A 13,410-nucleotide genomic window follows, 5' to 3' on the forward strand; every position below is an offset into this window, starting at 1 on the left:
TATATATATATATATATATATATAAATTTATTTATTTGTTTATTTTTTGTACAATTGATACTTTGGTTTTTTAGTGACCTGATGAACCTCATTTCCTACAACTCAGAACAGGAATTTTACTGGCACACATACAAAGTAATTGGGAAGACATGTTAACAAATGAATGAAAATCTGCCCATAGCAAAGACATATCCATGTGACTTAAAAAGTTAAAACTGAAGTGAAAAGGTTATAATAATCCCCAATATTTTATTATAAGTTTAGCAGATCTGCCTGTGTGAGCATGATGTCACAGAACTTGCTGTCATGTAAAGCGTCTCCGCCACACCTGGAACATTCAAGTCCTCTTTGGTTATGTTATCAGTTGTTGCTCTGTTCCTCTTTTTTCACCTCATTTATTAACTCTTGTCACAATTATGGGGCTTTTTAAAGAAACTGCGGACACTCAGCTGCTGTGACATTTGTATATAGTATATACTGATGGCTAAAGCCACCTAATTAATGCAGATTTTACATCATGCAAATCTGAGCGTTCTACTGTATTTATAACCTTATATCTCTGTTGGCCCCTCTAGTGGAATATCCAGTAACGCACAGTTACTGGAGGATAGTACATAAGAAAGTATATGAACAACTATGTTCATAACGTATGCAGTTGTCTACATGAACATGTGGTTAAAGTAAACAAGACCAGTTGAAAGGCAAGCTAATTATTAATACTTTTATTTATCCATAGTAACTTGCTGCAGCAAAATAAATGCATATCAACTTCATCCATCGAAAGTCAAGGGGTGGACTCTGCACTGCAATTGGTAGTTGAAGTTGAATCTACTGCTTTGCCGCATTCCCTGAACTAATGAGAATGGTACTGACACTGACTGAAATGAAGCTGCATTCACAGCCTGAAATCTGTGCATTCATCAATCAGAGGCTTTAACTCAGCCCCTGACTGTTGGATGATGTTGATGGATGACACATTTATTTATTTCACTGTAGCAAGTTACACTATGGATAAATAAAAGTATATATAAATAAATAAATGTTATTATAAATAGAAAAATAAAATAAATACACAAATGTAATATTTATATATCTGTCTCATTTACTTTGTTTTTTTTAATTTATGATGACAATTAAGCGTTAAATTATATAATCTATGTTTTAATTTATTTAAGCATTTCGTTACATATATTATATAGTAATTATATATTTGTTCATGAATTTAAGCATTTTATTATAGGATTATTTATGTATTTATATAATTTCGGTTTCGGTCCATACCATCTTCTTTCAAGGCTACTTTTCCCGTGATTGGTTTCTCTATCCCTTTGCCTTGTCATCTGCTGTTTGTTGGTATCATCACCATCATCCATCTAAACCACCAAGTCATTTTCTGCCTCATGACTTTGCTCTTTACTGCTGTTTACCTTAAAATGATTTTTGCAACTGTTATAATATAATATAATAATCTCCCACTTCTATATTTGTTACTGTCCCTGTCTTCTACATCCTCATTATTGTGTGTGTGTGTGTGTGTGTGTGTGTGTGTGTGTGTGCGTGCATGCGTGCGTGCGTGTGTGTGTGTGTGTGTTCTTTTGACAGACTCTAGATGATCTTGAGGAGAGAGTCAAAGAAGCAGGAATTGAAATCAGCGTTCGCCAGAGCTTCCTCACCGATCCAGCTGTGGCTGTCAAAAACCTCAAGGTGCTTAAATCTCTCATGTTTCTTACACATGTCAAGCAGTTGCACAGCAATCAGTCAAGCCTTGGCTGACCAGTTAACCATTAAGAGCTGCTAATGAGCTGCTAGATACTTTATTTTAGGGAACAGTAGTTCAGAATTTCCAGAAGCAATTTTTTTCCCTAAATTAGTATAATAGCAGTTTGATTCTGGCTCCTCCTGTCCACGTCAAACGGTCCTTGGGCAAAATACCGAACCCCAAATTGCTCCCAAAGGCTGTGCCAACAGTGAGTGAATGTGTATGTATTCTTGAAGCCCTCCTCAAACTCCTCCCACATATAACAGTGTATTTAGAATAGGCTTTATTTGTCACTATAACAAGTACAGTGAAATAACAGCATTCACCCCGTCCATACATATACAACATACAATACATAATAAGACAGAACCGGATGACTGAGCACAATAAAGAGGGGAGAAAAGGAAAAAAAAAAACGAGGAGAGAGGAGGATAAAAAAGCAGCTCCCAGACTGTGCTCTGTGTGGGAGTACAGTGTGGGAACGGGAAAAAAAAACCCAGCAACATGAGCTCATATGAGCACATTTTAAAACATAAAAACACAAAAAACAACTTTTGCACCAGGGGAGGGGGAAAGGGAGGAGGAAGTTAGTTTTCTAGTTTTCTACAATTTCAATGCTAGAAATTTTATCATAAAAACTATAAAATGGTGGCTATTTCTGCCTGAAAATCACAGTGATTTTCTGTTGATACTATTTGCTGTTAATACAAATTCAACACTTCCTCCATGGTTACCTGTTTTCTTGATAAATTCAGTATAATGCACATTTCCACTGCACTAATTCCATCAGTACAATGGAAAATGTTTGATGTACTCACCAACCTGTTGCTCTCAGTTTTACCAAAAAATACAGTCCTTTCTCCTCTGCTGTCTTTTTGATCAGTGTCAAGTTACTGTCAATGAAGTTTGACATTTAGGCTACTAGTGCAGTGTTCGTGCAAAGTCAGACATCCAAACTCTCCAACATATTGATAGCGGCTCCTTGACGCTGTAAATGAGATTTTGCCTTAGCTTCTCTAAAGCCCAATTTCCACCAGGAGCACCGCGGCACGTCTCAGGAGACTCTCTGTGCCACAGTGCTATCAATCTGCAGCATTTCTATATTTGATGGAGCCGTTTCTAAAATCACGTCAAGCTCAACAGAGCAGATTGCACCAGACAGGAAGTCAGACAAATAATCGCCATAATAAAACTTCCGTCTTTCAAAATAAAACATTCCATGCAGGCTCCCGATTGTAGTTCAGCAACAAAACACAAATAAAACAGACAGATAAAAACACCATCTAGCTACGTAACGAAGTTAACAAAATCGGGCCTTTTAGTTATGCTGCTACTACAGTAAATACGGTAGACTAAAGACATTCATTTGGATTGTATTAGACTGCTGCAATTACTGTATTAACAGTGCAACTTCATTTTAAAAGACAGATTTCTCTCTCAGAGTAAGCTCCGTCCTCTGCTCGGTGTGAGTTGACAGAGGACGGAGCTAAACCGTGGTGCAGCCGTTTCACGCCTCTGACAGACCTGGAAATCCCTGGTAACTCTAGTCCTGTGCTGTGCTCAGTGTGCTGTGGTGGCCAGCAGCTAGAGCGGCAATAGCAAATGTGTGCTTCTTTTACCCATATATTTATATATATCTTTTACATTTCTTATCCAAACAAGGTCAACTTGGCACTTACTCGTGCTTGTAGCAAGACACTTGTCACGTTTGCAATCAATCAGATGAATGGTTCGAGAGATATGCGAATAACAGACAGATGTTCCTGTAATTTATAGATAGATGTTCACATTACATGCTGAAGTGGCCCAGAACCTTTTTTTTTTTTTGCCTCCAAGTGACTCAGCTCAGATTTTTTCACAAAATTGTGAACAAACCATATATCAGTTCTGGATTACTTGTGTAGATCTGATTCATATCCAATCCCTGGCTATGCAACTGCTTTCAGATCAGAGTTCATGTGTTTACTTTTAACGTCTCACTTCTCTGTGCGTATTGCCTGTTGTCATCATTCAGCGTTTGCACTTCACAGCCCAGTGACATGAACATGCCGCCTTCTCATTCATGATATGACAAAGCTTTAATAGAGCATTAGGGCTTTAATGTGAACATAGCCTTAGTGTACAGGTATTTCACATTAAAAGAATTCAAGCAGCCATAAGGGCATAATCTCTCATTGTCCTGGTAGGCTTATTACATGAAACAGCTGCAGAAAGTGTGAACTTCACTGACACTAGGTGAACACCAAATGAGAGAATAAGAAAGTAAAAGCAACTGGAATAAATTAAGGAAGGCAACAGAGTAGTGAATATGACATGACTCTGTTGTTGTACTGATACTGATCTGTTGTGGAAATGTACTTCATACTGAATTAGTTTTCTGAGAAATGAATGTGACCTGACTATATTTAGACTCAGCCATTGTTTGAATACAAGTTTTTATTTAACAATTGATGCTATGTGTGATATGGGTTGTTTCTCTGCCCCCCTGCACTGGTACTGGTGTCCAGCTAAACTGAACAAATTTAAATGTATCATCTAAGCTAGCTGTGGTGTTGAATGAACCTGCAGCAACCTGAACCTGTCTCTCACCAATGTTTTTACCCAGTAGCAGTTTCTGGTTGCCTGTGATGTGTTATACTTGTTATAAAATATGAAGTAATGAAGTAATCTATAATGTTCTTGTGGCTGTGTAAATGCCTATCCAGATGCTCCTTATGCCCTGCAAAGACAGAGAGAAAAAAGCAAACTGATCTGAACCTCTAACACATAGTTTTGTGGTGCATTAAATACAACAATGGATAATAGAATTTAACGTGACAGCTACACTAAACAAATATGGTAAAGATGCTTACATTACCATCGATATATTAAGCATGCAATCATTATGTCCACTACAGAGACATTAGATAAACAAATTGTTTCATAAAGGGACAGTTTGACATTTTGAGAAATTCACTTTTTCTCCTCACTGTGAAATAAGAAGATGGAAAATAATCATAGGTGAAAATCAAATTATCCACTGAACTGACTTTACTGTGACTTTACTCAGGTTTGCTCAACCTGACCAATCATCACAGTTAAAGTGATCATTTCAATGCCCCCTTTTTATACCCAACAAACTGCTGAGGTCTGTGGCTTCTGTGGAAAAGTACCCAACCCCTCACATTTGACTTGGTTCATGTTCGGGTCATATGCCCAAATATGGTCATCCGGGGTTTTTTTTCGTTTTTCATACAAGCTCTTGCACCTGAGTCCCTGGCATACAGTCAAGGCCTCCCAGCGACTGCACCTGGCCCCCTCCTCACACACAAACTCAGTTCTTCTCCTTTAAAGACAATGTTTCAACCTGAAAATATACCATTATGTTTAGCTTTTTTTCTTAATTTGGTCACATGTTTCATACATCTTTTTTAGTTTACATTTCACATCTGTGGGTTACAATACAGCATACTCAATCAGTAAGTGCACTTTAAATCAGCAGGTGTGGAGTAAACATATTTCATCCTTAACCCTTCATCTTAATCTCTAGTATAGCCATTATTGAATATACTTAATAGCTTAATTTAAACACCACAATGTCTGTAGCCTAGCTTAGCATAAATACTGGAATCAATTAGAAACAGTTAGATTTTAGTGGGACTTACTCTAATGTGTTAGAAGTATTTATCCATCCACCATCACCCCACACTGTACTGTCACATTCAGTCAGTGAGCACAGGTTTTGGTCTGTAAAGGCACAATGGTGCCAAACCTGACAAACTCACTGATGTAAAGAATTCTGGAAGCACAGCAAAGTGACTGCATACGACTGCTGTTTGCCAAGAAATAGTTCAGCATTTTTACATTTCTGTGCATGTAGTCTTTTTGCAAAGCTATACTAACCATATCTTGATTCCAGGCACTAACATTTTACCAAATGAGATTGTGACTTGTGTTCTGCAGTGTGTTTCAGCCACAGATACCTGCGTGTAGGGTTTAATGAAAGCAGAAGAAGACTGCATCCCTGTCTGAGCCCTTTTCTTCCTCCCTCAGCCTCCCTTCTTAACTTTCTTCCTCCTCTTCCTCTTCCACCTGTGTCAACCTGACGCTCTTCTTTCCTGTTATGCACACGCACACTTTAGCATGACCTAGCCAAGCATGCTAGCCTAGTTTTAGTGCGCAAGATTAATTGACAATTGCAGAGAAAACCATGGAAACAGTAGAGAGGAAGTCTACTGCTGTGTGGCTACACTGCAGGGTCTTTAACTTGTGCTTTGTATCTTCAGCCCATGTGTGACTCTGTCCTTTTCTTTTTCACTTTCAAGCGCCAGGATGCCAGAATTATTGTTGGCCTCTTCTATGAGACGGAAGCCAGGAAGGTCTTCTGTGAGGTAATTTGTTCACCTGTCCATTTTGTGACTGACTTGGCTGACATCAATTTAAAGTATCAAAACGACTACTTGTATGAACTTAACAAAAAAGGTTATGAAGTTAAAAGTTACAATTTTGTTTCACAGCTAAGGTTTTTATGTCATGATAAACACATTACACCTGGTGTTAACATGCCATCTGTATCTGGTAAGGAAAACACCTGTAACGCAGGTGTAAATGCACTCATGCACAACACATCACATCAGAATGCAATAGGATAAATCAGACCACAGTTGGAGGTGGTGGACTTGTATTTTGGTCAGGGTTTCCCACAGCTAACCCTAACCCTGCCGCCTTAACTAACGTCTTAAAAAAAAAAGAATTGATTCCTGCAAATCCAACACTTATGAGGGAAATTCCCGCACACATTTACAGCGATGTTTATCAATGTTCAACCAACGTCTGCAGCGGTGCTTAATGCAAGACTGGCCGGAACCACTGTGTCCGACTGTCTGACTTTGACCCTGAACACACCTGTAGCTCTCTGTACCTCCCGCTAGCATAACACAGACAAGCTAACAGTGATTTCTTTTTTTTTTTTTTTTCAATCTCAATTTTTTTTTTGACAAAATCCGGCATTACATAGACAAAATTCAAAATAATTCTGTCAACATGTGGCCAAAATGACCAAGCAAACAATACATAAATAACCGGTGATAAGGTGATAGAACAAAAACTTATAATTTTATTTGTAAATGTTTTCTCCTTAAAATTAATGTCATTAATGTAAAGTGAAGGCAGCTGTGGTGTTAACACCATATAAGGTAGCATGCCTCTCACTGTGTTCACCATGGCTTGCGGTATTGCTTTAATTACCACAGAGAATTGTTTTTTAGTACATTGTATGTTAAATTTCTCCTTAAATTCATTATATTGGAGAAACCTGCCATTTGAATCCATCAGAATTATGTGGAGTGAAATTGTGTTCATAGATCATTTTCCAATATAACATTACCTGTTCATGAAACCTAGATAACTTAATGGGAAGTTTGGACAAACAGAAATCACATCTCAACAAAAAATCAATACCCCCACAAACTTCAAATATTTTAAAAGGAATGTGAAACCAGAAACCATTTATATTTTGTATAAATTGCTTCAACCATTTTAGTTTTATCATACCATTCATTGCCTCATAATCAATTACATTTAAACCTCCTTCATCTAATGGTTTAACCGAGTCTCCTTCCTCATATAGTGATGTTTATTCCTCCAGATGAAGTTGAAGTTTGTTTAGTTAATTGATTTAGTTAAAGTATCAGGGATAGCAATTGAGAAAGCAGGATGCATTACTCTAATTCCTTCACAAAGTTCTTTAAACGCTAAATTAATTTGAGGGATATGTTGTTTAATGTTTTCATGAAATGATAATGATGCTTCTTGTGAAAAGGATGAAGTTTTGAGTAAAATTGAAATATTTCCTCTGCAATTATTTTATTATCAGAGCATTCTACGTTATTGACCATCAGGACATTTATACTATTTCTTTCTTGCCTACGTCTTTCTAGGCTAAAGAAATATGATGATTTTTTTTCTCCTTGTTCAATCCATTTTGCTCTGGATCTGATGTAAGCACCTTGTGCTCTTTGAGTAAATAATTGATCTAGTTTGGTTTGTAAATTCGATAAATGGATTTTGTCTTCCTCTGATAAAGTGTTTTTCCTACAGTATTGATTAATTTCTTGAACCAGTTGAAATTCATTTTCTTTCTGCTGTTTGCACTTAGCTTTGCTAAATTTAATGGAAAGGCATCCGATTCCCATTTCCGACAATAGGTATCAATATAATTATCATCTTTAATTTCCTTCCATCAGGTTTTTAATTTCATCAACAAAGTCTTCTGAGTTTAACAAAGCAGCATTAAATTTCCAATCATTTTTTCTGTATTTAGAATATGTAAGTTCAATTACACAATGGTCTGTTAGAGGTGCCGCGGACATTGAAACATTAGCAACACAATTTATTACATCAGGAGATACCAGCCAAAGATCAATTCTAGATCTTGATCTCTTCATCCAGGAAAATTGTCTCCTATTTGAGTTTTTTTCCCTCCAAATATCAAATAAAGAGTTAACATTCTTGAATTCCTGTAGAGTCGTGTTACAATGGTTATAATTATAAATAGATGGACATCTGTCGAGCCATTCATCAGGAGCCATATTAAAATCTCCACCTACTAAAGTAAATAAGAATAATTCTGTTTATAATCTTCAATAATTTCTGTAAGGTTTCCTAATAATACTTTGTTTTGACCAATGTTATTATAAACATAGATGTTGATTAAAATTGCAAAAGACCCTTCAAAATTAATAACTACCTACCTATTAATAACTATCCAATGACCACTCGTATCACTCTTAAAGGTTATGACCTCCCCCGGAAACTTAGAAAAACATATAGCCACACCTCCAGAACGATTGCTGCCGTGAGAAAAAAAAAGTTGTCTCCCCACTGGTTTTTTCAAAATGTGGTGTCCTCTTCACATGAGTGAGTCTCTTGCAAAAATACGCAATGTCCGTTCAGTCCTTTACAAAATAAGAAAGTAGCCTTGCGTTTTACATTGTCTTTAAGACCTCTTGCATTTAACGATAAAAAAGAAAGCTCTGAGTTTAGAAAAGACATATTTAAGTGAATATTTAATGTGTAAGTGTAAACACTCTGATATGAACACAGAAAATAACGAACCTCCTTAAATGTGCACTTAACTCGAGAAGTTCCTCTGAATAACTAACAGTTTAAGTCCCCACCTTCATCAGTTCACAGCCTTATCCTCAGGGTTGCATGAAGATTTTCAAACAACTTGCTTGATCCGTTGCCCGTCGATGAATCCGTGAGGCCCTCGAGAGTATGCCTTCTTTCCAGCTTTCCTCGCTTCTTCGATTCGTGGCCATAACACTTCTCTCGCCTGTTTATCTGCCATTGTTAAGTCCTCCGTGAAGCGAATTCGCATTTCCTTGCAGGTTTCCGACTCCTTCGTCAATCTCCATATCTCGTCTCGGTGCTGACGTTTCACAAATTGGATGATGACCTGGCGCGTTTTCTTCTCTTCCTTTCTCCCAATCCAGTGCACAGTGTCCACTATATCATCCTTCTTTTGAGCCCACTGTGGTGCGATTCTCTGGAGTAGCTTAATGATCTCATTTCTTGTGTTTTCATTCACACATTCTTTCAAGCCTTTCACTCTCAAATTCCACCTTCTGCCGTATCTCTCATGTTCCCCAGATCTTTCTTTAAGGCTGGTGTTCTCTTTTTCCATGGCTGCCACTTTCTTTTCTATAGTATAGTTGACACTTTGCTTTTGCATTCTTTGAGTTCTGCTGCATTGAATTCCAATGCCTTGGCCAGGCTGCCAATCATTGTACTATTTTCTCGAATCGAGTGTTGATATCTTCCAGCTTTTTTTCTTGTTTGTCAAATCTGCTGCACAGGGTGTTTATTGCAGTAAGTATAGATTCAACTGACGACTCCTGACTTGGTTTTACCCATTTCCGGACATGAGAGCCTTTTGTCGGTGTGTTAGGTGGAGAATCATCAACCTGGTCCAGATGTCGCTTTTCGTTCCCGGCATTTGTAGCTTCCATGGCGTAGTCATGCAACAGGAGCGCGTCAACCTCCTTGTTGTTAGCTTTCATGTGGCTAGCTTGCATACCATCCACTTCGGTAACCGTCAACAAAACGTCACTCTTATCCATCTTGACTTGATTATTCTTTTTGTTCGGTCTTTCAACTGGTAACCCAAAACTTTTTCCGCGGGGCAAAAGTCCATACTTAACTTGTTGAGGAAGTTTTGTATGAGCTCTCGGTAGTGCGTCCGCTCAGTCCGCCATCTTGCACCGGCCCCTAACAGTGATATTAAGTTTAAGGAAACAAACACAGACCACTGGTTAAAACATAAATCTACATCATCTGAGGTAGAACCTGCTCAGAAAACCTAATGAAAACAGCGCCATGTGATGTCAACATTAACTACGTTAATCCTCAGACAGGTAACTGTGACGTTACTATAGTAACAAGTTTCAGGCTAACTGGCTCAGAGTAAATGAACAGCTCCAACTGAACAGGTGATATTAGCGGCGCAATGTGTAAAATGCTGCTGCTGCGCGTTTTATCAGCTGATGTTACAAAAACGTCAATTTTAAGTCACTCAGATGTTTTCTCATTCAACAGTCCTGAAGAGAGAGAGTGAGCTATTCAACAAAAACATGACGCTAATGCTACTGAAGCTGAATATCACTGCTTAACTGTATGATACTATATAACTTGTAATTACTATAAAATATAGTTCAGATAATAAATTAACTATATAAAATAGACTCACTGGCTTAACCTGTGCAATCTAATTTAATCCAATACAGCAGCTCTGCCATAAATTCTACATTTATGAAGCCTTTACATTTTTGACAAGAAGGTGAAAATTCTGTTCATTATTGAGTGATTGTGATGTATTAGGGTGCATTATATTGAATGGTGTTCCTAATATTTTGTCCACTCCATTAACATACATGAGGAGGTACACCACCACCACTTAGTACAACCTCAGTAATAAACAAAGTAGAATTAGCACTTTTTTGACAATGTCAAAATGTATAAACTCCAAAAAAGCAGAATTTATAGCAGAGCTGTTGTATTGGATTGAATTACCGTAAATTCCGGACTATAAGCCACTACTTTTTCCACACACTTTGAACACTGCGGCTTTTACTACGGTGCGGCTAATGCATGTTTTTTTTTTCGTGGGTGTTGTTGTTACGTACTTTATTATTTTTTCACTTTGCTTCATGTTTGATACACGTTGTTGTTGTCCGACTCGTTCATAGGAGAGAACGGGAGAGTTTGCTCAGTGGGTTTTAATTCAAAGTTTTCCAATACAAGATGTACAATGACTGGTGCGAACGAGGTAGATTACTCCAGTAAAAGTAAGACTTAGTTTAATGGCTTAGAAGTCGCCAAATGACTTACTTTAACGAATTTCGTTAGTTTATATAATGCAGATTTGTAAAATATTACTTTTATGAGGGCCACAGTCACAGACAATAAACTTAGATATAGATGTAATGAAGTCCACGCAGCACGCTGGATGCAAACTAATATTAAGCCTATAGCCTATTCATTATAATGTCCATGGACATAGATTGATTGCACGCAATTGGGGGGGGGGTGCGTGCAATCGCCGATGGTTGGTCGGCGATTGCAGGGTTGGTCCGATCGGCGATGCCTAACAGCCATCACCGATCGGACCAACCCTCGCTAATATCTCATATTACAATGTGGGACACCTGCGGCTTAAAATCCGGTGCAGCTTGTACAAGTACAAAATTGATTTTCTTTCTAAAATTAGAGCATGCAGCTTTTAATCAGGTGCGCTCTGTAGTCCGGAATTTACGGTATATTGTATTCACGTGTTCCTAATGAAGTTGCAGATAATGTGTTATATAGAGGCTGTGCTTCGGTACCCCGTGTACTCTCATTATACAGATATACGCAGCGCTCCACTGGAGCTAATTTCGTCTGAACGACTCCAAATGACACCAAAGTTGTCTGGGTGAGTAAATGATCGTATTTTATGCTAGAAATAAGGTCCAGGTTGTAAAAAACGGTAATTATCCTTTAATGCATCCATATGCAGATCACATGTTATGCTATAAACACATAAGACCCATAAGATTATTTCTTTCTGATTTATTTGATACTTACTCTACCCTGCTTCAAACTAAACTGCTGCTGAATTGTTGTCTCCCTTCCAGAGCATGAGATCGTTCAATTTTGCTCTGATACCGGTCATATCAACGTCTGAACCCCAAATGTGACCCAGAATTATCTGTGTCTTTCTCAACTATCTACGCACACACACACACACACACACACACACACACAATCCGATCATAATGACATTTTTTGACAAGAAGGTGAAAATTCTGCTTTATGTTCATTATTAAGTGATTGTGGTGTATTATGGTACATTATATTGAATGGTGTTCCTAATATTTTGTCATTGTATTAACATACATGAAGAGGACAAAATATTAGGAACACCATTCAATTTAATGTACCCAAGTACACCACCACCACTTAGTACAACCTCAGTAATAATCAAAGTCGTTTTTTAACAATGTCAACAAAAACTGAAAATGTATAAACTTCAAAAACAGCAGAATTTATAGCAGAGCTATTGTATTGGATTTAATTATATTGCACAATAATGACGTTGCAGGTGACTGTTCAGAGAATAAAACTACTAAAGTATTTACCAAATAACTAATTACTATATAATATAGTTCAGAGAATACCTTAAATTGAAGGAAAGCGACAAAATACAATCTGCAGTAAGAATAGGATGAGGTACGGCCTACAGTCCCCCCAACAAAGTAAAATCCCCCCTATATAAAGCATTTAAGGGGGGAATTCCCCTCTATTTTAAAAAATGAATTTCAGGCCCTGATGAGTAGGGATGGGTCGCTACCCAGTATGGTACAGAGTATCACTATACTCTCTACCATAATGGCACCGGTGCTGACGTAAACGGTAGTAACCAGACCGAAAGAGCAACGCAGATTTCAGTGCTTCATTTTGGTGCCACTGAATCTTTAATTACTGGCCCCTTAGCGCTATTGCCATTCCGGCGCTACATGTGACGTCAGTTTTTCACCTGCATGGATGGAAGTCAAACATCCCAACTCTCCCGCATATTGATAGCGACTCCCTGACAGCTGCAAATGAAAAAAATAAAAATGCCCCGTTTTTGGGCAAAGTTTGTATGTTTTCCATTCTTTAGCACTGTTTCAAAAAAATATATTTGACAAAATGGTCCTCTAACAGAAAGGCTTTTAATAGGACTCAGATGATTCAAGCAGTTACTGTATATGATTTTGACATTTCATTTTAAAATCAAATTTGAGACCCGAGTAAGCATATGGCTTTTGGGCTCAATAATTGAAATTGAATTCTTAAAGTTAATATTCATTTTAATTCATTCTTATGAATTAACTATGTTTTTCTAGGGTTACACCATGGGACATATAAACTGAACAAACATGACTAAGTCCAAAAAACATCAGTTTATGATTAATTGTTAAGAGCAGTTGTGATCATCAGGGGTCCTTCTCTGTAAAATCACTTCTTATATGGCCTTCTTCACAATTTTAACACAGTGGCCTTTTAAATGGTGGTTACACTTTGAGACATTTCATGTGGTTCACGTGACTTGACATGATTCCCCAAATAATAATAATATTTATAACAAT

The 13,410-nt window shown here is 37.6% G+C and overlaps 1 protein-coding gene across 1 annotated transcript in view; it reads left to right on the top strand.

Moving 5' to 3' along the window:
* gabbr1b (gamma-aminobutyric acid (GABA) B receptor, 1b) overlaps positions 1 to 13,410 on the top strand; it is a 105,782-nt gene that overhangs the window by 23,191 nt on the left and 69,181 nt on the right. The window contains exons 4-5 of the mRNA XM_053335008.1: positions 1,603 to 1,704; positions 6,064 to 6,129. Coding sequence (XP_053190983.1) covers positions 1,603 to 1,704; positions 6,064 to 6,129 — 168 coding nt within the window. The remainder of the gene's footprint in view (positions 1 to 1,602; positions 1,705 to 6,063; positions 6,130 to 13,410) is intronic.

The sequence above is a fragment of the Scomber japonicus genome, chromosome 15, assembly GCF_027409825.1.
Source record: "Scomber japonicus isolate fScoJap1 chromosome 15, fScoJap1.pri, whole genome shotgun sequence".
Taxonomy (NCBI): Eukaryota; Metazoa; Chordata; class Actinopteri; order Scombriformes; family Scombridae; genus Scomber; species Scomber japonicus.